We start from the raw sequence: 25,134 nt of genomic DNA, 5'->3' as shown, positions 1-25,134 counted from the left end.
TGGAGTGCGCATAGACAGAGAGTGGGTGCAAAGAGGCTGCAGGAGGTTGACAAACAACAAATTCAATTGTGGCGCAAAACAAATGCTAATGCACCATCCACATAAGTTAGCCTCTACCCCCTACATAAATGTGAAGATACACTTAAGTAGTTAATAAAATTTACATAAAAATCCCATAGGAAGGGTGTTGCACTTCAGTAGGCAGCTCCACTGAGACCGGAACGAACCTCTGAAATTACAAAAAGGATCACAAGGGGGGCGCCAACTAAGTGCAGCATCAATGGGTTTATTACGATTACAAAACGTCAGAAATATAAAATCAAATAGCTGGATTCAGGTAGATTGCCGCATCTTTCAGGCGGCGTAGCGTATCGTATTTACGCTACGCCGCCTTAAGTCAGAGAGGCAAGTGCTGTATTCACAAAGCACTTGCCTCCTAAGTTACGGCGGTGTAGCGTAAATGGGGCCGGCGTAAGCGCGCCTAATTCAAATGAGGATGAGGGGGGCGTGTTTTATGTAAATGATTGGTGACCCGACGTGATTGACATTTTTTACGAACGGCGCATGCGCCATCCGTGTACATATCCCAGTGTGCATTGCTCCAAAGTACACCGCAAGGACGTATTGATTTCGACGTGAAAGCAAATTACGTCCAGCCCCATTCACGAACGACTTACGCAAACAACATAAAAACTTAAAATTTTGACGCGGGAACGACGGCCATACTTAACATTGACTAAGCCAGCTATTTGTTCGACTAACTTTACGCCGGAAAAAGCCGCATGTAAACGACGTAAAAAAATGCGTCGGCCGCACGTACGTTTCTGAATCGGCGTATCTAGTCATTTGCATATTCTACGCCGAACTCAAGGGAAGCGCCACCTAGCGGCCAGCGTAAATATTGCACCCTAAGATACAACGGCGTAGGAGACTTACGCCGCTCGTATCTTAGCCTCATTTAAGCGTATCTGGTTTCCAGAATACGCTTAAATTTGCGACGGTGTAGATTCATACTGATACGCCGGCGTAACCCTACGTGAATCTAGCTAAAAGAGTTTATCTGCAGCCATGCAACATTGGATGGAAGCCATCCACCTGAAGAGGCGCTTGTGGCAGCAATCAGCGTGTTGTCAGTGAGAAAACCAAGGCCAATGTTCCAGGAAGTGAGGAGAGACACTGTGGAATTGAGGAATGAGTTGAGAAAGGAGCCAATGGGATTTCTGAAACATGTTGCCACAGTAAACCAGCCCATCCCCAGGTGTGACATCACATCCTGCCCTGTGTTCCACAATGGCTCGCCTCACTTCCTGGAACATTGGACTAGGTTTCCTCACTGACAACATGCAATTTGCTATCAGAAGCAGATCTTCCAGATGACTGCTTCCATCCAACGGGGCAGGGCTGCAAATAAGCTCTATGGGCCGGATTCAGATACGAGATACGACGGCGTATCTCCGGATACGCCGTTGTATCTCTGAGTGTGGGCCGTCGTATCTATGCGCCTGATTCAGAGAATCAGTTACGCATAGATTTCCCTAAGATCCGACCGGTGTAAGTGTCTTACACCGTCGTATCTTAGGCTGCATATTTACGCTGGCCGCTAGGTGGCGCTTCCGTATAGTTACGCGAGGAATATGCTAATTAGGTATTTAAGCCGATCCAGAAACGTACGTCTGGCCGGCGCATTTTTTTACGTTGTTTACGTTAGGCTTTTTCCGGCGTAAAGTTACCCCTGCTATATGAGGCGTAGCTAATGTTAAGTATGGACGTCGTTCCCGCGCCAAGTTTTGAAAATTTTACGTTGTTTGCGTAAGTCGTTCGCGAATAGGGCTGTAAGTAAGTTACGTTCACGTCTAAAGCAATGACGACATGCGGCGTAATTTCGAGAATGCGCACTGGGATTTTTTCACGAACGGCGCATACGCCGTTCACAAAAATCGTAAAATACGCGGGGTCATCTGAAATTTAAATAAAACACGCCCACAACATCCCCATTTGAATTAGGCGGGCTTACGCCGGCCCACATACGTTACGCCGCCGTAACTTAGGGGGCAAGTTCTTTCTGAATACGGAAATTTACGGCGGCGTAACGTATCTGAGATACGCTACGCCCGCAGAAAGATCCGCTCATCTTTCTGAATCCGGGCCTTTGATTTTATATATTTCTGTGAGTTTGCATTTGACTTTTTAATCGTAATAAACCCATTAATGATGTACTTAGCTGGCGCCCTTTTGTGTTCCTCTTTGCGGGAGATTGGCAGCACTGAGATGCAAGAGGATGAAAAAATATTTTTTTTAATAAAAATGGCAATTATTTATGATACTGTCCCTGTCCCCCTCGGATCTACAGCGACTGCAATTTCAAGTGCACTTTGCACTTGTAGTTTGAACTTGTAGTGCAAAGTGGATTTGCCTTTCGTAAAGTGCTTTAGGAAACGAAAAGGTATTCAGTTACTTGTTACATCTTCTAGTGTGAACCGAAGAGAGATCGGCAATGTATGGAAAAGTGGTGCTGTTATATCAGACAGAGTGGAGTAATGATAACACCACGCAGGGGCAGAGAGCATATCGCAGAGCTTAAAAAATTATTCTATACCAGAGAACAGGCCAGATATTATGGACCAGATCCACATACAAGTAGATCGGCACAGCGTATCAGAGATACACTACGCCGCCGTACCTTACCTGGCGTATTTTCGAATCCTCAGCGAGTTTGCGCCGTAAGTTACGGCGGCGTAGTGTATTTCTGGCAGCGTATTTCAAATTGGGTGGGTTGGGGGCGGGTTTCATTTAAATGAAGCGCGTCCCCGCGCCGAATGAAATGCACATGCGTCGTTCCTAAATTTCCCGCCGTGCATTGCGCTAAATGACGTCGCTAGGACGTCATTTTTTTAACTTAGACGTGAGTTACGTCCATCCCGATTCACAGACGACTTACGCAAAAATGTTAAAAAATTCAAATTTCGACGCGGGAACGACGGCCATACTTAACATGGCAATTCTATCTATACGCCGCAAAATAGCAGCTTTAACTATACGCCGGAAAAAGTAGACTAGAGACGACGTAAGAGAATGCGACGGCCGCGCGTACGTTCGTGGATCGTCGTAAATCACTAATTTGCATACCCGACGCGGAAAACGTCAGGAACGCCACCCAGTGGACGCCGAAGAATTGCATCTTAGATCCGAAGGCGTACGAAGACGTACACCTGTCGGATCTAACCCAGATGCCGTTGTATCTTGTTTTGAGGATTCAAAACAAAGATACGACGCGGGAAATTTGAAAGTACGCTGGCGTATCAGTAGATACGCCGGTGTACTTGCTTTGTGGATCTGCCCCTATATCAGTGGGACAGATGGAGGCCGTTGTTGGACTCTCACAACAGTCTTTTATATCTTGGATTTAGTTCATTTTAGTTATCTCAGCATTTTACTTATGCGGACGGCTATTTGACCATAATATTATGTGAAGCCTCGTACACACGACCGAGTTTCTCGGCAAAAAACACCAAGAAACTTGCTGGGATTTTTGTTGTTGCCGAGGAAACCGGTCGTGTGTACATTTTTCGACTAGGAAACTGTCGAGGATCTCGACGAGCCAAAAAGAGAGCATGTCTTCTTTTTCCTCGACGGGGAATGGAGAAACTTGCCTTGTCGAGTTCCTCGACAGCCTAACAAGGAACTCGACGAGGAAAACGATGTGTTTCGCCCGTCGAGTTCCTCGGTCGTGTGTACGATGCTTAAAGTGGAGCTCCACCCATTTTTTTATGTTTGTCTGTGCTGCATGCTCTAATCTCATAGTGTTCAGAATGGACAATTTTTATTTAATTTGTTGCTTGTAAATACCTTTATTTTGTAGTCCTTCATTACTTCCTCCTCCTTATTTGCCTAAGCTATTTGCAAGGGTTTCTGGGATAGGCATCATGTTTCCCAGTAGTCCTTGCAAACCTGACTGAAACCTATTACATTGCTTGTGCACTGAGCATGTGCGAGATATGCAAAGCTGAAATCCAGGAAGTCATACAGTCTGGTTTCATGATGTCCACACTTAAGATGGCCACGGTCTATTTCTAGATTATAAACTATCTAAATGCTATAACAACCTAACAAAACGGACCTTAGTTTACAGACTAACTTTACTAGAATACATTAAGCTTGTGTATTACAGGGGTATTTATATTTAAAAAGTGAAATTGTGGGTGGAACTCCCCTTTAAGGCTTATCAGTATGGCTGGTTCTATAATGTCTTTGTGGGAGCTCCTGTATGTGCTACTTGACAATTTACTGTAAGCACAACAGTGAAGTCCTTGGTCTGGTATGACCCCACTCTCACCTTGCTGGCTGTTTTCTGACAAGCTGATGTCGGTAGAATCTCTTGGGAATCGAGGTCCTCTGGCTGCTTCCTCCCGTAGATGTATGACCAGCACAGCTGTGGTTGAAAGCGGAGGTTCCCCCAGATCTGAGGCCTGAACAAAGACTGTGCGATCCTTGGGACTCATTCCCTCCAGTGGCTCCAGCAAACGCACCTCCCCAGTGTAAGGGTCCACTGAAAACCCACCTTTTGTTGACTGTGGAGCCAACCTGTAGAGAATAGAAGCGTTGGCACCTGCATCCTTGTCTTCTGCTCTCATTGCAGACAATGTCCGCTTGATGGGAGTGTTACGGGATAGGTTTAGAAGGAACGGACTACGCTGAAATGCTGGGGCATTGTCATTCACATCTCGGACTATTACTGTGACAGAGGCCTCTGCGCTACGTGGCCCTGAAGGGTCGGAATCCATAACCCATGCTATAAATGTGTAAGCAGCTCGGCGTTCGCGGTCGAGCTGAATTGAGGTTGTGATCTGTCCAGTTAGTGGATCAACATGGAAGGCTCCCTGAGTACCATTAGATAGATGGAATGTTGTTTGACCATTGGGGCCATGGTCAGGGTCAACGGCTATCAACTTTAGAACTAAACTGCCAACGGGGGCATCTTCTGAGATCTCTGCATTGTAAGAGGCTGCTGAGAAGGTCGGTGTATTATCATTAAGATCCAGTACGGACACGGTGACAACTGTAGTGGCACTGAGAGATGGATTGCCACCATCTTGGACTAATACAGTGAGGCGGTAATCTGATACAGATTCTCGGTCCAAAGCCCGTGATGTGGAAAGGGCTCCAGATTTGGAGTCCAAATTGAAGTCAGTGGATGGATCACCATCTAATGAGAAGAAGAAAAGAAACATTAAGCATGACAGTATGGAATCCTCCAACGCACCACAGATTATAAAATCTACCTTTTACACAATCGTAGCTCTACTTTGCCCATTTTTAACCCTTTGGGTGATCTGTGAAAATGCCAGAAAACTTCAAAGTGACTCACCGATAAGCCGATACTGGAGGTGCCCATTGCTACTGGCATCAGGGTCCCAGGCACGAAGTATGCACAGGGTTGTGGGATCCTGATTTTCAGGCACTTCCAAGAACACGTTGTCATTCTCAAATTTGGGAGCATTGTCATTCTCATCATCAATGGCGATGTGCACCCGGGCCTCTGACACTCGCGGCGGGGAGCCTCCATCTCGTGCATAAACTGTAATACAAGGAGTGAGATGTAGTTAGCGGGCCATATACAGAGTATAGGTCAGTTTTGGGGGGGGGGGGGGGAGGACTACCTTTCCCCAACTAAACATTTACCTGTTAGTTTGTACCCCTCCTTCGCCTCTCGATCAAATGCTTGTTTGGTAGTCAGAATTCCAGTTTTTGGATCAAGAGAAAACTCGTCCCCGGTCACGCCTCCATATGTGATCTGTCCACCAGGACCTGTGGAAACAGGAGGGATTTTCAAGAAGTTTTTATCAACTCCATATTGTGGAAACACCATACAAGTTTTTTTTATATAAAAAGCTGTGATTTTATTTAGTTCAGTAATTTATAGGAATATTCTATTAGGCCTCGTACACACGACTGAGGAAGTCGACGGGCGAAACACATCGTTTTGCTCTTTGAGTTCCTTGTTAGGTTGTCGAGGAACTCGACAAGCCAATTTTCTCCATTCCCGTCGAGGAAAAAGAGAACATGCTCTCTTTTTGGCTCGTCGAGTTCCTCGTCGAAAAATGTACACACGACCGGTTTCCTCTGCAAAAAAAAAAAAAAAAACAGCAAGTTTCTTGCTGGTTTTTGCCGAGAAACTCGGTCGTGTGTACGAGGCCTCAGGCACTGAACCATCCCAACATTGTCAACTATTGGTGAAGCATTCAGATAACTAGCCACTGATCTGCACATGTGCTGAGCCCATTATGAGGGGCTCCCACCATCCCTGTGCTGAGATCCTGGGACTCAACACTCGCTATGCTTGTTAGGAGGGGTTCCCATTCCAAAAATTCCTGCACTGCGTTTCCAGGTTTGTACACCTGCTGTGCCCATTATGAGGGTTCCCACTATCCCTGCACTGCGTTCCCTGGTCTGTACACCTGCTGTGACTGTTATGAGGGCTTTCCATGATTACTGTGCTGACCTCCTAATTCTGCATACCTGCTGCGCTCATTATGAGGGGTTCCCACCATCCACTGGTATATACACCTTCTGTCCCATTATTTGGGGTTATCACCATCCCTGTGCTGAGTTCCCTGGTATATACACCTCCTGTGCCATTGTTAGGGGTTCCTACCATCCCTGTGCTGAGTTCCCTGGTCTGCACAGGGATCAGGGTTGTTGGGAACCCCTCATAATGGGCATAGCAGATGTGCAGACCCGGGGATGGTGACAGAAGAAGCCGTCAAGTGGCTTAAGGCAGGGCTCGACAAATCCCGGGCGCCAGGTCGCCATGACGACTAGAAATAGGGTCCTGGCGACTTGGCTTGGAAGGGGGGCAACATTTTTTGTGAGCTGGCGCCATCTGGTGGTGAGCCGTTGGTATTACAAGTTATTACCACCAGATGTGTAAGCTGGCGCCATCTGGTGGTGGCCGTTGGTATTACAAGTTAAGCATTACAAGTTAAACAGCAATTCTAATGTAATTTTTCACTATTTTCACTGCCATCTTCTTCCCTCTAATTATAACCCCCAAACATATATATTTTTTATCCTAACACCCTAGAGAATAAAATGGCGATCGTTGCAATACTTTCTGTCACGCCGTATTTGCGCAGCGTTCTTACAAGCGCACTTTTTTGGGAAAAAAATTACACTTTTTTTAATTAAAAAATAAGACAACAGTAAAGTTATCCCCATTTTTTTTAATATTATGAAAGATAATGTTACGCCGAGTAAATTCATACCCAACATGTCACGCTTCAAAATTGGGTCCGCTCGTGGAATGCCGACAAACTTTTACCCTTTAAAATCTTCATAGGCGACGTTTAAAAAAATCTACAGGTTGCATGTTTTGAGTTACAGAGGAGGTCTAGGGCTAGAATTATTGCTCTCGCTCTACCAATCGCGGTGATACCTCACATGTGTGGTTTGAACACCGTTTACATATGCGGGCGCTGCTCGCGTATGTGTTCGCTTCTGCGCGCAAGCTTGTCGGGACGGGGCGCGTTTTCTGGCTCCTAACTTTTTTAGCTGGCTCCTAGATTCCAAGCAAATTTGTCAAACCCTGGCTTAAGGCCCCTTACACATGGGGCGGATCAGTAATGATCCGCCCCGTGAACCTCCACTTGCTCAGCGGGGATCGCTCCGTTGATCCCCGCTGAGCCGGTGGATGACAGGGCAGTCCCCGCACACTGTGCAGGGACCGCCCTGTCTTTTCTCCGCTCTCCCCTATGGGGGGATCGGATGAACATGGACCGTCTGTTCGTGTTCACCTGATCCGCCAGACGGATGGAAAAGTAGGTGTTTCCTCCGTCACACTTTGGCGGATCAGAGCGGGTCGGATGTCAGCGGGCATGTCACCGCTGACATCCGCGGCTCCATAGAGGAGCACGGAGCGCCCGTTCAGGTCCGCCTAAAAAACTGGCAGGCGGACCTGAACAGGCGCTCCGTGTGAAAGAGCCCTAACTGTTCAGCATCTGTCAGCTGGACAATCAGTTTATGGTGGAGTGACCATTTACTTGATGTTCGCACAACATTTTAAGTATAACATGCAATAAAAGAATAGTCTACCTTTCTGGTGATGTTTCTTGTTACACCCACATTGGGTATGACACAAAACATGGACACATTTAGGAGCCCCTTCCCCACTTAACAGGGATCCATAAATGGAAGACCATAAGTCCTACTGATGTGCAAATGAAGCAAACCCAACCTCAGAATGTACTATGGATTCTGCTAGCACAGTTCCCTTCACTCACCAAGATCTCTGTCCACGGCCCGCAATCTCAGCACACTTGTGCCGGCGGATTGGTTTTCCAGCACCTTCCCTTCATACTGGGTTTTCTCAAAGGTGGGGGTTTCATCATTTACATCAAGAATGGAGACGGAAAGTGTCTGTGTGCTGGACAGGCGAGGCGAGCCATGGTCCGTTGCCACTAAGGTTAGGTTATATCCAGGTGTCTCCTCTCGATCTAGAGCTCTCACGACAGACAGGGCACCTGATCGGAAAGACATCAATGGTACGATCAATAGGACAAACCAGCAAACATTTTGGTGAGACAATCCTTATACATAAAGCACAGCAAACCCAAAGAGAGTGCTGAATCACAAACTACTATAAGCCACTTGCTTACTTTAAGTGTTACTAAACCCAGGACCCTGCATTCACAATATCTGGTCTCCCACAGTACATAGAACATGGAAATACTGGGCCAGATTCTCCAAGAATCTGCGGCGGCATCGCGTAAGCTATTTACACTACGCCGCCGCAACTTACTGGAGCAAGTGCCGTATTCCTCAAGCACTTGCTTTGTAGTTTGCGGTGGCGTAGTGTAAAAGGCCCGGCGTATTCCTGCGTAATTCAAAGGGGGCGGCTTATATTTAAATTAAGCGCGCCCCTGTGCCGATCGAACTGCGCATGCTCCAGTTCTCGACGGAAAACGTCAAAGACGCCGACGTGTGCGTCATTGACGTAAAGTCGTATTCAAAAACGACTTACGAAAACGACGTACCCGACGGGAAAAGACGACGCGGACCCGACGCCATACTTAACATGGCATACGTCGGACTGGCGTAAGGTTACCCCTCATATAGCAGGGGTAACCTTACGCTTACGCAAATGACGTAAGCGACGGTTAGGCGACGCGATTTCGTTCGGGAATCGGCGTATCAGGCTCATTTGCATAAACAAATGAGACCTGAACGTAAACGCCACCTAGCGGCCGGCGGCGAATTACATTTAAGATCCGACAGTGTAAGTGACTTACACCTGTCGGATCTCCAGCGTATCTATGCGAAAATGATTCTAGGAATCACTCGCATAGATACGCGGGTCAAAAAACAGAGATACGACGGAGTATCCTGAGATACTCCGTCGTAACTCTTCTGAGAATATGGCCCGAAATTATTTTAGTAAATATAAACTGCTAAATTCGCTTTCTCAGCAGCAGTTAGAGCAGTGAGTCTTGTGACTTCTATCAGTGTCCAGCCCATGTACTGGTTAGAGCTTGTAGGAGGAGTTTTCTGACTGACCTATGAGACTGCAAGACCCCTGCCCGTCTGGACAGTGCTGATTTGCCCTGTGCTGATCACATGCATCCTACCAAGAAAAAAAAAATTCTCTAGCAATACACACCAAACCGAGCATGTGCAACCTGACTCCATAGACTCTGTTATCAGAAAATGATTAGGAGTCAGTGGAAGGAGGGGAGGATCGGAGAAGACAAGATCAAACAGCCTTTTTACACAATGCAAAAGATTAACCCCTTAGGTTCCACAATGAGTATAACTAGCATGTTTTACTGCATATACAGACTGATTTTACTGTTGTGGGTTAAAGCGGGGGTTCACCCTAAAAAATGTTTTGCCTTTGTGGCAGTAGGGAGTAACTATGGAGTAACTAATTCTCAAAGTTTACAGTGAAAAGTGCCTTAACTTTGATTATCGGCAGCACAACTTTATCTGATCCACCTTCCAGCAGTAGCAATGAGCTTGAGTTTGGTCCAAATCCAATTTCAGCCAAACCCAGAAGTTGTCATTGCCAACCCAATCAGCTGTGGGTGGAGGATCCCATGTGGCCATACTGGGTAAATTATTTCAACCCACAGCTGATTGACCAGGCATTTGCATTTGCCTTCTGGGCTCAGCCAGGCCAGACCCAAACCCAAGTTCATCCCTATCCATCAGTGACCTGAAAGACTTCTAAGCTTTAGTGTAAACTCAAGAAAGGTGCACATCAAAAGGGGAAAGTTGAGATCCGAGTTCAGACTTAAATACATCATGCTTTTATTTTTGAGGATGAATTACTCAACAGTACCTGCTGCTACAGAAGTCATTGAGAGTTGTATTAAATTTGTCTAGTGACCTGTCTATCTTACCTGTGTGTGGATGTATCTGGAACCGACCATCCTCATTACCTCCGGCAATCTGATAACCAACTCTCCCATTCTCTCCTAGGTCTGAATCTTGTGCCACCAGAAAAAGAGCTGTGGACCCAACAGGTAGGTCCTCAGATAACCATAATGTAGCTCGTGTAAGGAACTGTGGAGTGTGGTCATTGCGGTCGCTGAGAAAAATTCTGGCAGTGACAGAAGTTGACCGACGCTGACTGACATTCAGTGCCCGATCAGTAGCTTCCACCATGAGTAGATAAGAGGACACTTTTTCACGATCTAATGGCTTTGCTACACTCAATACCCCAGTCTCTGAGTCCAGTCGAAAAGTAGATTCAGCTGATTCTGGCTCTTGCCGCATCAAGGAATAACGCACCTGGCTATTGGGGCCTGGACCATCACGGTCTATAGCTTGGAAGGTAAAGATGGATGAACCAACCTGGGCATCCTCTGGAATCACCAAAGTCAGTGGATCTTCTGGAAACATTGGTGAGTGATCATTTTTGTCCTGGACTTCAATCTCTACTTGCACTACCCTTGGGGGCAGATACATACCAGAAACTTCACGGGCTTCTTCAATGCTTACTCGGAGGCTGTGACGGGGCTGACTCTCAAAGTCCAGTTCTTGTACGAGAAATATGTTGCCAGTTCGACCATCCACCATAAAGTTTCCATGTTGGTCATCTAATAAAGTGTAGATCGCAGAACCATGGGGTGTTTTAGGGGAAACAGCACCCAGAAGAGACCCAGGTGGTAATCCTTCCATTGGTGTCAGGACCAGTACGCTGGGGTTGGGTTTGGTAGGGTAACGAGTAGATTGCACCACCTAAAGATTTAAATGTAATTACAGTCAGTTGTTAGAAATGTACCTTTTTTGTTTTTTTTAACAGTTGGATACTTATCTACAGTACCTGAATACGGACAGTAGCTTCTGAGCTTTTAGCTGGAGATCCAGAGTCTCTAGCCTGGACAGTCATTGTGTAATGGGATCGATCTGCATGGTGTAAAACTGTTGCTGTGCGTAGCTCTCCTGTGTGCGGGTGAAGGGTAAATCGTTCCGCCCATGGACCTTAGTAGTAATAAACAAGAAACACGTAACTTGATAAATAAGCAAATTTAAAAAAGGAGTAAAGACATACCTGTATATGTATACAGTATATAGAGACCCAACCAAGATATAAGAGTTGGGGTCATGTGAGCATTTTCTGAACATTCTGGAGAAATGGATTTACTAATCTACAGCACATAATGCCCCTACATCAGAGGTCTTTGGGTGTAATAACAGACATTCTTACCCATGGGCATTGGTGCCATTGGTTTTAATGAAAGACCCCACTTCTTGAGCACTGGTGTCAGTGGGAATAATAAACCCCACTCCTGGGCAGCGGTGTTCAAAGGTAATTTACCTGCTTGTAAACTTCATGTCCCAAGACGTTCTTTGTTGTGACATCACGGCCAGAACTATACAGGCTCTATTGGGCAGGAGATCATGCTTAGTAGTACCCAGAGGCGGTGTGTCCATAGTGGGCGCAGGAGCGCTGCCCCCTCTCTCCTGCACCCGTCAATCTCCAATAGATAGATTCATGCATTGCAAACTGGCTGCATTTGATGGGGCAAACTGGCTGTATTTGAGGGGCAAACTGGCTGTATTTGAGGGGCAAACTGGCTGTATTTGAGGGGGGAAACTGGCTGCATTTGAGGGAGTAAACTGGCATCATTTGATGGGGAAACTGGTATCATTTGAGGGGGCAAACTGGCTGTATTTAAGGGGGGCAAACTGGCTGTATTTGAGGGCAGAAACTGGCTGCATTTGATGGGGAAACTGGCATCATTTAAGGGGGCAAACTGGCTGTATTGGATGGGGAAAACTGGCTGTATTTGAGGGGGCAAACTGGCTGTATTTGAGGGGGCAAACTGGCTGCATTTGAGGGGACAAACTGGCTGTATTTGAGGGGGAAACTGGCTGCATTTGATGGGGAAACTGGCTGCATTTGAGGGGGCAAACTGGCATCATTTGATGGGGAAACTGGTATCATTTGAGGGGGCAAACTGGCTGTATTTGAGGGGCAAACTGGCTGTATTTGAGGGGGCAAACTGGCTGCATTTGAGGGGGCAAACTGGCATCATTTGATGGGGAAACTGGCATCATTTGAGGAGGCAAACTGGCTGTATTGGAGGGGGCAAACTTGCTATATTTGAGGGGGCAAACTGGCATCATTTGAGGGGACAAACTGGCTGTATTTAAGGGGGCAAACTGGCTGTAATTAAGGGGGCAAACTGGCTGTATTTGAGGGGGAAACTGGCTGCATTTGATGGGGAAACTTCCATAATTTGAGGGGGCAAACTGGCTGTATTTGAGGGGGCCAACTGGCTGTATTTGAGGGGGCCAACTGGCTGTATTTGAGGGGGAAACTAGCATCATTTGAGGGGGCAAACGGGCTGCTTTTGATGGGGAAACTGGCTGTATTTGAGGGGGCAAATTGGTGGCATTTGATAGGGCAAACTGGTGGCAATTGATGGGCACAGTGGCTGCGTTTGATGGCACAGTGAGGCTGCAATTGATGTTTTTTTTTTTTCAGTTTGTTTGCGCCCCCCAAAACATTTTCAGCACCAGCCGCCACTGGTAGTACCTGTAATAGAATGCAGAGTGCAACACTCACCAGCTGCTGCTGCTCTGCACAAGAGCTAACCTGGCACGCAATGAGAAACCGCTGAATGCAGGGCCTTGTTATTGCAGGAGCTGTTCTCTGGCAACCAGTGGGTCATAGTTTGGGGAATGTTAATCTTCCATGTTGCTTCTTATTCATAGTAATAGTCATTTATATTTTTCTCTCTGATATTATGTCCTCTTACAGAGCGCATAAATTCTGATGTCTAGTGGGCTGGCTGTAAGGGGGAGACTGGGGTAGTGCTTGAGCATAGGATAACAAAAAATAAGACGTTAAGAGCCGGTTCACACAGGGGCGGCACGACTTCGGGGGCGACTCGGCCAGGCGACATGAAGACGACATCTAAGGCGACTTGCAAAATGACTTCTGTATAGAAGTCACTGCAGGTCGCCCTGAATCGCCCCCAAAGTAGTACAAGAACCTTTTTCTAAGTCGGAGCGACTTGCGTCGCTCCTATTAGAACGGTTCTATTCACTAGAATGGGAAGCGACTTGTCAGGCGGCTGCGTCGCCTGACGAGTCGCCCCAGTGTGAACCGGGTCTTAAAGGCTTTATTTTATTTGCGCCCTGACTAATATAACAGTTTAAAAAGAAAGCTAAAATTGTGCTTTAAAGGTCAGTTCACTCAGAGCTGTTATTTGACTCTTGGGTGGATGCAACTGCCTTGTCAAATTTCAGCTTGTTATATTTCTGCACTTGTCAATGGGGTCTTTGCATCTGACATGCCAGCTGCACCTTCTGCAAGAACCCATTTTTAGGGTTTCCCCACCCTGTTGGAGTTGTTAGAGAGTTCAGACTCCTTTGAAGGACTGATACAACTTGATACTTCAAAGTACACTCTTGCTACAGGGAGATCAAGCCTGTGAAATCCCGTAAAAATAAGGGGCCGGATTCAGATACAAATGCCTATCTTTAGGCTGGCGTAGCGTATCTCATATACGCTACGCCGCCGTAACTTTGACAGGCATGTCCCGTATTTAGAAACAATTTCCGCCCGAAGTTACGTCGGCGTAGCGTATATGGGCCGGCGTAAGCCCGCCTAATTCAAAACTGGCTGGTAGGGGGCGTGTTGTATGCTAACTAATCGTGACCCCACATCTTTGACGTTTTTAACGAACGGCGCATGCGCCATCCGTGAAAGTATCCCAGTGCGCATGCTCCAAATTACGCCGCAAATAGTCAATGCTTTCGACGTGAACGTAACTTACGCAAACGATGTAAAACGTAAAAAAATCGGCGCTGGCCCGACGTCCATACTTAACATTGGCTACGCTTTATATAGCAGGGGTAACTTTACGCCGGAAAAAGCCTTACGTAAACGACATAAAAAAATGCGCCGGGCGGACGTACGTTTCTGAATCGGCGTATCTACCTAATTTACATATTCTATGCGTAAATCTCCGGAAGCGCCACCTAGCTGCCAGCGTAAATATGCAACTAAGATACGACGGCGTAAGAGTCTTACGTCAGTCGTATCTTAGCCAAATTTCGGCGTATCTTACTTTCTGAATACAGAAATTAGATACGCCGGCGCATCCTAGAGTTTACGCGGCGTATCAATAGATACGCCGACGTAAACTCTTTCTGAATCCGGCCCAAGAGCTTTACTGACCCTCCAACATCTACTTTATTGGACCTCAGTGGAAGCTTTTTTATTTGTAGTAGAGGGAGGTACCTGACAAGCTGTAGATGACTGTTCCATTCTCCCCCTCATCTGGATCCTTTGCCAAGATCGATGCTGCAAACATGCCTGAACTTTTGCCCTCCATTATCTACGCAAAGAGAAGATACAGAAGGACATTACGCTCTGGTCAAGAGAGAAGATAGCAGAATCAATTTCATTGTGACTATAAACATTGTGCCCCTCCTAATGCTGCGATCATTTTTCGGCATGAAAAAAAAAAACTACGTTTTTCGGCTTGTAGAAAAAAACAACGTTTTTCCAACTTCATCATTAAAACGACGTTGCCCACACACCATAGTTTAACCACTTAAGGACCGGACCAATATGCTGCTAAATGACCCAAGGGGTTTTTACAATTCGGCACTGCGTCGCTTTAACAGACAATTGCGCGGTCGTGCGACGTGGCTCCCAAACAAAATTGGCGTCCTTTTTTCCCCACAAATAGAGCTTTCTTTTGGTGGTATTTGATCACCTCTGCGTTTTTTATTTTTTGCGCTATAAACAAAAATAGAGCGACAATTTTGAAAAAAATTCAATATTTTTAAAATGTTGCTATAATAAATATCCCCCAAAAACATATATAAAAAATGTTTTTCCTCAGTTTAGGCCGATACGTATTCTTCTACCTATTTTTGGTCAAAAAAATCGCAATAAGCGTTTATCGATTGGTTTGCGCAAAATTTATAGCGTTTACAAAATAGGGGATAGTTTTATTATTCTTTTTTTTTTTTTTTACTACTAATGGCGGCGATCAGCGATTTTTTTTCGTGACTGCGACATTATGGCGGACACTTCGGACAATTTTGACATATTTTTGGGACCATTGTCATTTTCACAGCAAAAAATGCATTTAAATTGCATTCTTTATTGTGAAAATGACAGTTGCAAGTTTGGGAGTTAACCACAGGGGGCGCTGTAGGAGTTAGGGTTCACCTAGTGTGTGTTTACAATTGTAGGGGGGTGTGGCTGTAGGTCTGATGTCATCGATCGAGTCTCCCTATAAAAGGGATCACTCGATCGACGCAGCCGCCACAGTGAAGCACGGGGAAGCCGTGTTTACATACGGCTCTCCCCGTTCTTCAGCTCCGGGGAGCGATGGCGAGGGGGCGGCTAGAAACGAATAGCCGCGCCCTCGTCCCGGATCGCTCCTGAAGCCATGGGAACCGCCGCATGTACGACCCACGTCTAGGCAGGGACATACAGGTACGCCAATGTGCCTGTCCGTGGCATTCTGCCGACGTAAATGTACATGCGGCGGTCCGGAAGTGGTTAAAAAAAATGCTCTAGCAAAGCGCGGTGACGTACAACACGTACGATGGCGCTATAAAGGGGAAGTTCCATGCGGATGACGCCACAATTGTGGCTGCTTTAGCTGATTCCCTGTTAGTAAAAGACGATTTGCGCTTTTCTGTCTGTTACAGCGTGATGAATGTGCTTACTCCATTACGAATGGTAGTTTTACCAGAACGAGCGCTCCCGTCTCATAACTTGCTTCTGAGCATGTGCGGGTTTTTAACGTCGTTTTAGCCCACACACGATCATTTTTTACAACCCGAAAAACGTCATTGTTTTAAACGTTGTTAAAAAATGCAGCATGTTCGGAAAAAAAAATTGTCGTTTTTCAGAACCCGAAAAATGACGTGAAGCCCACACACCATCATTTTAAATGACATTTTTTAAAAACAACGTTTTTTTCATGCCTAAAAATGATCGTGTGTACGCGGCACAACACTATAGTTTCCCTGATATCATGGTACCCACCAACAAAACCTTCCCCCATTACTAAACAGAGAACATCATTAATTATCATGTCTTCCTGTTGTCACCTGTATTGGTGTTTCCCTTCCAGATATGGGGTACAAAAACTCAGGACGATTGTCATTCTCATCCAACACGGAGACATGGATGGTTCCGGTTACACTGCGTGGAGGAGCTCCACCATCTTGGGCAATGACCAATAGCTGGTAGTTGGCCTGGTGCTCCCGGTCAAGACTCCTTCTTACAGACAGTTCTCCTATAGAGACAGAAGGTAGGACATTTGGTGAAAAGAAATTTTGGAGGAAAATTAAGTTGATGGCTGCAGGATTAAAAAACAAAACACAGAGGGCTAGATCCACTTAGATCAGCGGATCTTTAGATCCGCGTGATCTATGTGATTTAAGATCCGCTCCCGCAAGTTTGAGAGGCAAGTGGGTAATTCACGAAACACTTACCTCCAAACTTGCGGGGGCGGATCGTAAATCCCCCGGCGGAACTCAAATTCCGCGGCTAGGGGGAGTGTACTATTTAAATCAGGTGCGTCCCCGCGCAGATTTAAATGCGCATGCGCCGTCCGCGAATTTTCCCGGCGTGCATTGCTCCCACTGGGACGTCAGTGGTTTCGGCGTGAGCGTAACTTGCGACGAGCGGGGTTTGAGAATGGGCGTACGCAAACGACGTAAAAAAAAAAGAAATCGACGCGGGAACGACAGCTATACTTAACATGGCTCATAGAAGCAGGGGTAAGTATACGCCGGAAAAACCGCTACGTAAACGACGTAACAACACTGCGTCGGGCCCGCGTACGTTCGTGAATTTGTTGTATCTCGCTGATTTACATATTTCTCAGCGTAAATCAGCGAGAACGCCCCCCGCGGCCATTTTTAAATTGCAGTTAAGATCCGACGGTGTAACACAGTTACACCTGTCGGATCTTAGGCATATCTATGCGTAACTGATTCTATGAATCAGGCGCATAGATACGACTGGCCTAAGTCAGAGATACGACGGTGTATCTCTATGTGAATCTGGCCCAGAATGTTCCTTACTAAATGGCCACTTACCAGTATGTGGGTGTATACTGAAGTCAGTTTCTTGAGCTGGAAGTCTGTAAGTAATACGTCCATTCTGACCAGCATCTCTGTCCATAGCACTGACCCTTCCCACAATTTCCCCTGAGGGCCGATTCTCAGGAATACTCATGAAATACCTCTCCTCGCTAAGGCGTGGAGCATTGTCATTTTCATCAGTCACTCGAACACGCACAGTACAAGTGGCAGTGCGGATGCCGGATCCCCCAGAGGCCAAGACTGCCAGGATGTAAACTTCCCGACTTTCTCGATCCAAGGCCCCTCGTACATAAAGCCACCCAGTCTCTGGCTCAACGCTAAACCCCACGGCATCAGCGTCTGGTCTCAGCCTGTAGCGTAAAGGGTTCTCCCTTCCACCAGGAAGCAAAGCTTGCACCTGCACCAGCCGGCTCATTGGAGGGCTACCTTCTCGTACCTCTACGCGATAATCAGAGGCTCCACAGGCTGGCTCAGATTCCTGTTCCAGCACAAGAACGGTGACTTCTAACTCAGAAGACAGCTGTGGAAATCCACCATCAAGGGCAAGAACACGCAGTTCATAATTTTCTTGTGTCAGGGGCCCAGTAGTCTGGATCTGTCCTGAACTGTCAACACTAAAGGGTCCCTGTGATACAATCTGATAATGGATCTGTCCATTGGCTCCTGTATCAGGGTCTGTTGCTTTAGCAGTAAATATAACAGATCCAGTAGGTGGGGAGCCTTGGAGTCTCAATGTATGTGAGGACAAAGCAAAAATTGGTGGGTTGTCATTGATGTCGGTGATCTTCAAGTTAATCCGGGCCCGGGTATATCCTGGAGGAGACCCACTACGAGCTTGAACTTCTAAAGTAAGCTCAGCGTCTTGTTCTCGGTCAAGTGGTCGATGTGTGGACAATATTCCAGTACGAGGGTCCAAAGAGAAAAGGCTACGAGGGTCACCAAAGGCCAGGGAGTACAGGATCACACTCGAGACACCTAAGAATGGTAAAAGAAGAGTCTCTTAGTGTTTTTAAAGCAAAAGAACAAGTATGCAAAATTAGATGGAAATAATGCACTCACATTAATGGGTCAATATTCTGTCAGGCCTCGTACACACGACCGAGTTTCTCGGCAAAAACCAGCAAGATACTTGCTGGGATTTTTTTTTGCCGAGGAAACCGGTCGTGTGTACATTTTTCGACGAGGAAACTGTCGAGGATCCCGTCGAGCCAAAAAGAGAGCATGTCTTCTTTTTCCTCGACGGGAATGGAGAAACTTGCCTTGTCGAGTTCCTCGACAGCCTAACAAGGAACTCGACGAGCAAAACGATGTGTTTCACCCGTCGAGCTCAGTCGTGTGTACGAGGCTTCACCCTAAAAGCATTTTACTATGGTGATTGAATATCAAAACATATGTGTGTATAACAGTGAGACCTATGTATGTGGGTACTGCTTGGATTATTTTTTTGAGATATGCGGTATGAAGAAAATGGTTGTAGCTTGCCCTGGTAAGGTCTGTGTTATTTTGATGATGAAAATATTATTGCATACTCAGCACCCAGGGTATATGGATTTTTTTCAAGGAGCTTTCTTTAAAACAGAAGTATTGGATTTTTTTTTATCACATATTCATACTTACCTAGGTGGATGCAGCATCAGACCGATGCTGCATCTGTCCCCTGCCGCCTCTTCACTGAGAACCGAGCCACGAACACCGATGATGGCTCAGTTCTCTCACCTCCTCGAGCAGAGAGCTGCGGCCTTTCAGCCAGCAGCTCTCGTTTCTGCTCCACCATGCTCATTGGAGTGCTGTGCTGAGCTGTGGAGGGGCTGGGAGCGGCCGCCTCAGCATCTCACTGGCTCGCTGAGAGGCTGAGGCGGCCTTTGCAGAGGAAACCGGTCGTGTGTACACTTTTCGACAAGGAAACCGTTGAGGATCTCATCGGGCCAAAAAGAAAGCATGTCTTCTTTTTCCTCGACGGGAATGGGAAAATTTGGCTCGCCGAGATCCTCGGCGGCTTCACAAGGAACTCGACAAGCAAAACGATGTGTTTCGCCCGTCGAGTTCCTCGGACGTGTGTACAAGGCTTAAGGCCTCGTACACGCGATAGGTTAACCAGAGGACAACGGTCTGATGGACCGTTTTCATCGGTCAAAACCGATCGTGCGTGGGCCCCATAGGTTATTTAACCACCAGTTAAAAAAAAGCCAACTTGCTTTAAATTTAACCGATGGATTCCTAACCGATAGGTCAAAACCGATCGTTAGTAGGCACAACCATCGGTTAAAAATCCACGCATGCTCAGAATCAAGTCGACGCATGCTTGGAAGTAGAGAGAGAAAATAACCGCTCAGTAGTCTTCAAAGAACCTCCTTACTGGAACCAAACCATGGGTGCCGGAAATGGAATAGTGATGCAAAAATACGAAGGAAACTTGGACAGCCGCACTCCAAAAATGTTCTTTTAATTAAAAATCGATCACAAAATGAACACACCACAGCAAAAAATTTGGAACAAAAGCTAATGTTTGCTTAGTGCTTAGTCATAGCTACAGTGCGAAACGTTGGCTTTTGTTCCAATTTTTTTGCTGTGGCATGTTCATTTTGTGATCGATTTTAATTAAAAGAAGATTTTTGGAGTGCGGCTGTCCAAGTTCCCTTTGTATTTTTGCATGCTTGGAAGCATTGAACTTCGTTTTTTTCAACACGTCGTTGTGTTTTACGTCACCGCGTTCTTACACGATCAGTTTTTTCAACCGAGGGTGTGTAGGCGTGACGGACCATCAGTCAGCTTCATCGGTTAACCTATGACAACGGTCCTTCAGACCGTTCTCATCGGATGGACCGATCGTGTGTACGAGGCTTAAGACTGCCATCAGTCAAGGCACATGGTGGATCAGACTTCCAAAGTCGGAATGGCGTGGTGCTTGGAGTGATCCTGGTGATGTCAGCAAAGAGCGGACTTCAGACCGCTCTCTGCTGAAAACGGATCACAGGAGTGCAAAACGAATTGCACTCCTTCGACCAATAGGAGATGCCCAGCTGAATGAGCCCAGGCTGGACTTCTCCTTTAACCACTTCCGGACCGCCGAATGTACATTTACGTCGGCAGAATGGCACGGACAGGCACATTGGCGTACCTGTACGTCCCTGCCTAGACGTGGGTCGGGGGTCCGATCGGGACCCCCCCCCCCCCGGTACATGCGGCGGTTCTCGTGACTTCAGGAGCGATCCGGGACGACGGCGCGGCTATTCGTTTCTAGCCGCCCCCTCGCGATCGCTCGCCGGAGCAGAAGAACGGGGAGAGCCGTATGTAAACACGGCTTCCTCGTGCTTCACTGTGGCGGCTGCATCGATCGTGTCATCCCTTTTATAGGGAGACTCGATTGATGATGTCAGACCTACAGCCACACCCCCCTACAGTTGTAAACACACACTAGGTGAACCCTAACTCCTACAGCGCCCCCTGTGGTTAACTCCCAAACTGCAACTGTCATTTTTACAATAAACAATGCAATTTAAATGCATTTTTTGCTGTGAAAATGACAATTGTCTCAAAAATGTGTCAAAATTGTCCGAAGTGTCCGCCATAATGTCGCAGTCACGAAAAAAAAAATAATAAAACTATCCCCTATTTTGTAAATGCTAAAAACCAATCGATAAACGCTTATTGCGATTTTTTTTTTTACCAAAAATAGGTAGAAGAATACGTATCGGCCTAAACTGAGGGGAAAAAAATGTTATATATGTTTTCGGGGGATATTTATTATAGCAAAAAGTAAAAAATATTGCATTTTTTTCAAAATTGTCGCTCTATTTTTGTTTATAGCGCAAAAAATAAAAAACGCAGAGGTGATCAAATACCACCAAAAGAAAGCTCTATTTGTGGGGAAAAAAGGACGCCAATTTTGTTTGGGAGCCACGTCGCACGACCGTGCAATTGTCTGTTAAAGCGACGCAGTGCCGAATTGTAAAAACCCCTTGGGTCATTTAGCAGCATATTGGTCCAGTCCTAAAGTGGTTAAGCCTTATTATAACTTTTACAGTACCCCTAACAAAATGAGCGTTCAAATATTTTGTATTACTTGTTGACCTCATGTAATGTATAGATGGCATAATTTTTATATTGATCAAAGTTGAGTTTTTAGGAATAGAAAAATGAATTGGAAAAATGTTTTATCCTACTAAGGGACGAAAGACAATGCAGATTCATTGGGGTGTATTTACTAAAAATAGAAAAATAAACTTTGCAATTGCAGTTGCTCCAGAGCTTAGTAAATGTATACCCAAAGTATACCCAATCACAAAAAAAAAACAGCATTTTTGCTTGCGCCTTATTGGATAATGGATGTCAGCAGAGCTTTCCCTCATTTACTAAGTTCTATAGCAACTGCATTTGCAATGCTCAGACTATTTTAGGCAGATTCACAAAGACTTACGGCGGCGTATCAGTAGATACGCCGTCGTAAGCCCGAATCCGCACCGTCGTATCTTTAAACGTATGCTCAAACTGAGATACGCTTGTCTGTTGCCAAGATAAGACCGGCGTAAGTCTCCTACGCCGTCGTATCTTAGCTGCATATTTACACTGGCCGCTAGGGGCGTGTACGTCGATTTACACAGAGAATATGTAAATGAGCAAGATACGCCTATTCACGAACGTACGTACGCCCGTCGCAGTAAGGCCCCCTACACACGACCGAACATGTCTGCTGAAACTGGTCCGCGGACCAGTTTCAGCAGACATGTTCGGTCGTCTGTACACCCGAGCGGACAGGATTCCAGCGTACATTTGCCCGCCGGGCCTTTTTTCCAGCGGGCAAATATTTCCAAACTTGTTTAGAAACAGCCCGCTGAAATCCTGTCCGTCGGACATGTTCGGTCGTCTGTACAGACCTACCGTACATGTCCGAGCGGCCGCCATCCCTCGCATGCGTCGAATGACTTTGACGCATGCGTGGAAGCATTGACCTTCCTGCGTCGCGCACGTCGCCGCGTCATCGTCGCGGACATGTCACCGCGCTGTCTGTCCGCGCGGATTGTCTCTCATTTCTGTCTGATGGTGTGTACAACCATCAGACAGAAATCTCTGACCGGACATGTCCGATGAAAACGGTCCGGCGGACCGTTTTCAGCGGACTGTCTGGTCGTGTGTACAAGGCCTTAGCTACACCATTTACGTAAGGCGTTTTTCAGGCATAAAGATAAACCACCAAAAAGATGGCGCAGCCAATGTTAAGTATGGACGCCGGGACAGCTGTCGAATTTCACGTCGTTTGCGTAAGCCGATTCAGAATGGGGCTGGGCGTAGGTTACATTCACGTTGAAAGCATTGACTATTTGCGACGTGATTTTGAGCATGCGCACTGGGATACGTCCAAGGACGGCGTTCGTTAGGCGCGTCATTTATGTGGGGTCACGATTCATTACCATACACCATGCCCACTACAGCCTACTTTGAATTACGCGCGCTTACGCTGGCCTATTTACACTACGCCGCCGTAACTTAGGACGCAAGTTCTTTGTGAATACTGTACTTGCCTCTCTAACTTACGGTGGCGTAGCGTATATGAGATGCGCTACGCCCGCCTAAAGTTAGGCACATCTACCTGAATCTGGCTATTTGTCTTTAGTGATTCCACCCCAATGTTAATGAAACCCATTACTTGGAAATTGTGGATAAAGCAGATGTATCGGATCTTGTAGAAATCCCAAAACGTAGATACACAGTGCAGAAGTCATATTAGAATATACCTGTTGGGTTGGTGGCTTTCACACTACCCACACTTGTTCCAGGGGGCGTATCCTCAGATACGGTGAAGTCATACTGGGGCTGCAGAAATGTAGGCACATGGGCAGCACTTGGCAGAATGCTGACATTGACCCGGGCATTCATCTCGGCTCTGACCCCGCCTCCATCTTGAGCTCCCACTTCCAGATGTAGGACAGAGCCAGCCCGCGCAGACAGAGCACGAGCCACGATAAGAGTACCTGAAAGAGAGTCACAGTAAGAACCTATGCAGAGAGCATCACCATAACAGTTATAGAGTAGGGCCACCACCACAGATCATAGACATTAGGGCTTATTTACTAAAGGCATATAGACTGTGCACTTTGCAAATGCAGTTGCACTCATTTTTTCCCCAGAGCTTACTAATGTAGTGAAGCTTCACTACATTAGATCATAGAAATCAGCAGAGCTTCACCACATTCACTAAGCTCTGGGAAAAATACTGCAACTGCACTTGCAAAGTGCACAGTCTAGTTGCCTTTAGTAAACACACCCCTGTATGTTACCACCACCATAGACAGTGTGCCACCACCACCATAGATCACAGACAGTGTGCCACCACCACCATAGATCAAAGACAGTGTGCAACCACCACCATAGATCACAGACAGTGTGCCACCACCACCATAGATCACAGACAGTGTGCCATCACCACCATAGATTATAGACAGTGTGCCACCACCACCATAGATCAAAGACAGTGTGTCACCACAATAGATTATAGACAGCGTGCCACCACCACCATAGATCATAGATATTGTGCCACCACCACCATAGATCACAGACAGTGTGTCACCACCACCATAGATTATAGACAGTGTGCCACCACCACCATAGATTATAGACAGTGTGCCGCCACCACCACCATAGACCATAGATACTGTGCCACCACCACCATAGATCACAGACAGTGTCATACCTCCCAACTGTCCCTGATTTCGAGGGACTGTCCCTGATTTGAAGCAATGTCCCTCTGTCCCTCATTCTCCTCATGTGTCCCTCATTTTGGTCTGATCTATACAGTAGTATATAAAATGCACTTTTTAGCTATCAAAAAGTGTTTTCCAGCGCTAAACCTTTCATCTGATTTCTAAATTGCTGCATTTGTAAATTCCAAAAGCCAATATAAAGAAATAGTAGTGGTAAAAATAGCACTTGTGGGTTTAACCAATCTTATTTTTTTGTACAATTCTCCTTTAACCTCCCTGGCGGTCTTCCCGAGACTGACTCGGGGTTTGATTTTCCTGCTACGATCGGTCACCCCGAGTCAGTCTCGGGCTCGCCTCGCTGAATCCACAGGCACTTTTTACTTACCTTGTCCCTGGATCCAGCGATGCCACCGCGCTGTGTGAGCGAGCGGGACCTCGCTCGATTCACATAGTGCTTCCGTGTGACGCCGATCTCCGTTCCCTGCGACGTTACGACGCACGGGGACGGAGATCGGCGCCAAATTCAAAAAAGTAAACAAACACCTTACATACAGTATACTGTAATCTTATAGATTACAGTACTGTATGTAAAAAAAAACACACCCCCCCTGTCCCTAGTGGTCTGTCCTGTGTCATGCATGTCATTTTATATAATAAAAACGTTTCTTTCTCCCTGCAAACTGTAGATTGTCCATAGCAACCAAAAGTGTCCCTTTATGTCAAAAATAGTTTTAGATCAGCTAAAAAACAGCGATAATAAATTATAATCACTTGCAGAATTGTGCGATAGCGATTTGTGGGGAAATTCGTCATAAAAAAAAAAAAATAATGACAGCAACAATTCTGC

General features: G+C 46.4%; 1 protein-coding gene across 1 annotated transcript in view; it reads right to left on the bottom strand.

Moving 5' to 3' along the window:
* DCHS1 (dachsous cadherin-related 1) overlaps positions 1 to 25,134 on the bottom strand; it is a 119,032-nt gene that overhangs the window by 22,830 nt on the left and 71,068 nt on the right. The window contains exons 5-14 of the mRNA XM_040339879.1: positions 23,322 to 23,558; positions 17,584 to 18,564; positions 16,588 to 16,775; positions 14,753 to 14,849; positions 11,321 to 11,478; positions 10,395 to 11,235; positions 8,277 to 8,516; positions 5,680 to 5,805; positions 5,366 to 5,575; positions 4,334 to 5,203 (exon numbers count right to left, since the gene is read on the bottom strand). Coding sequence (XP_040195813.1) covers positions 4,334 to 5,203; positions 5,366 to 5,575; positions 5,680 to 5,805; positions 8,277 to 8,516; positions 10,395 to 11,235; positions 11,321 to 11,478; positions 14,753 to 14,849; positions 16,588 to 16,775; positions 17,584 to 18,564; positions 23,322 to 23,558 — 3,948 coding nt within the window. The remainder of the gene's footprint in view (positions 1 to 4,333; positions 5,204 to 5,365; positions 5,576 to 5,679; positions 5,806 to 8,276; positions 8,517 to 10,394; positions 11,236 to 11,320; positions 11,479 to 14,752; positions 14,850 to 16,587; positions 16,776 to 17,583; positions 18,565 to 23,321; positions 23,559 to 25,134) is intronic.

Source organism: Rana temporaria, chromosome 2, assembly GCF_905171775.1.
Source record: "Rana temporaria chromosome 2, aRanTem1.1, whole genome shotgun sequence".
Taxonomy (NCBI): Eukaryota; Metazoa; Chordata; class Amphibia; order Anura; family Ranidae; genus Rana; species Rana temporaria.
The sequence above is the reverse complement of the archived record's forward strand: the minus strand, read 5'-3'. Positions and strand labels throughout refer to the sequence as shown.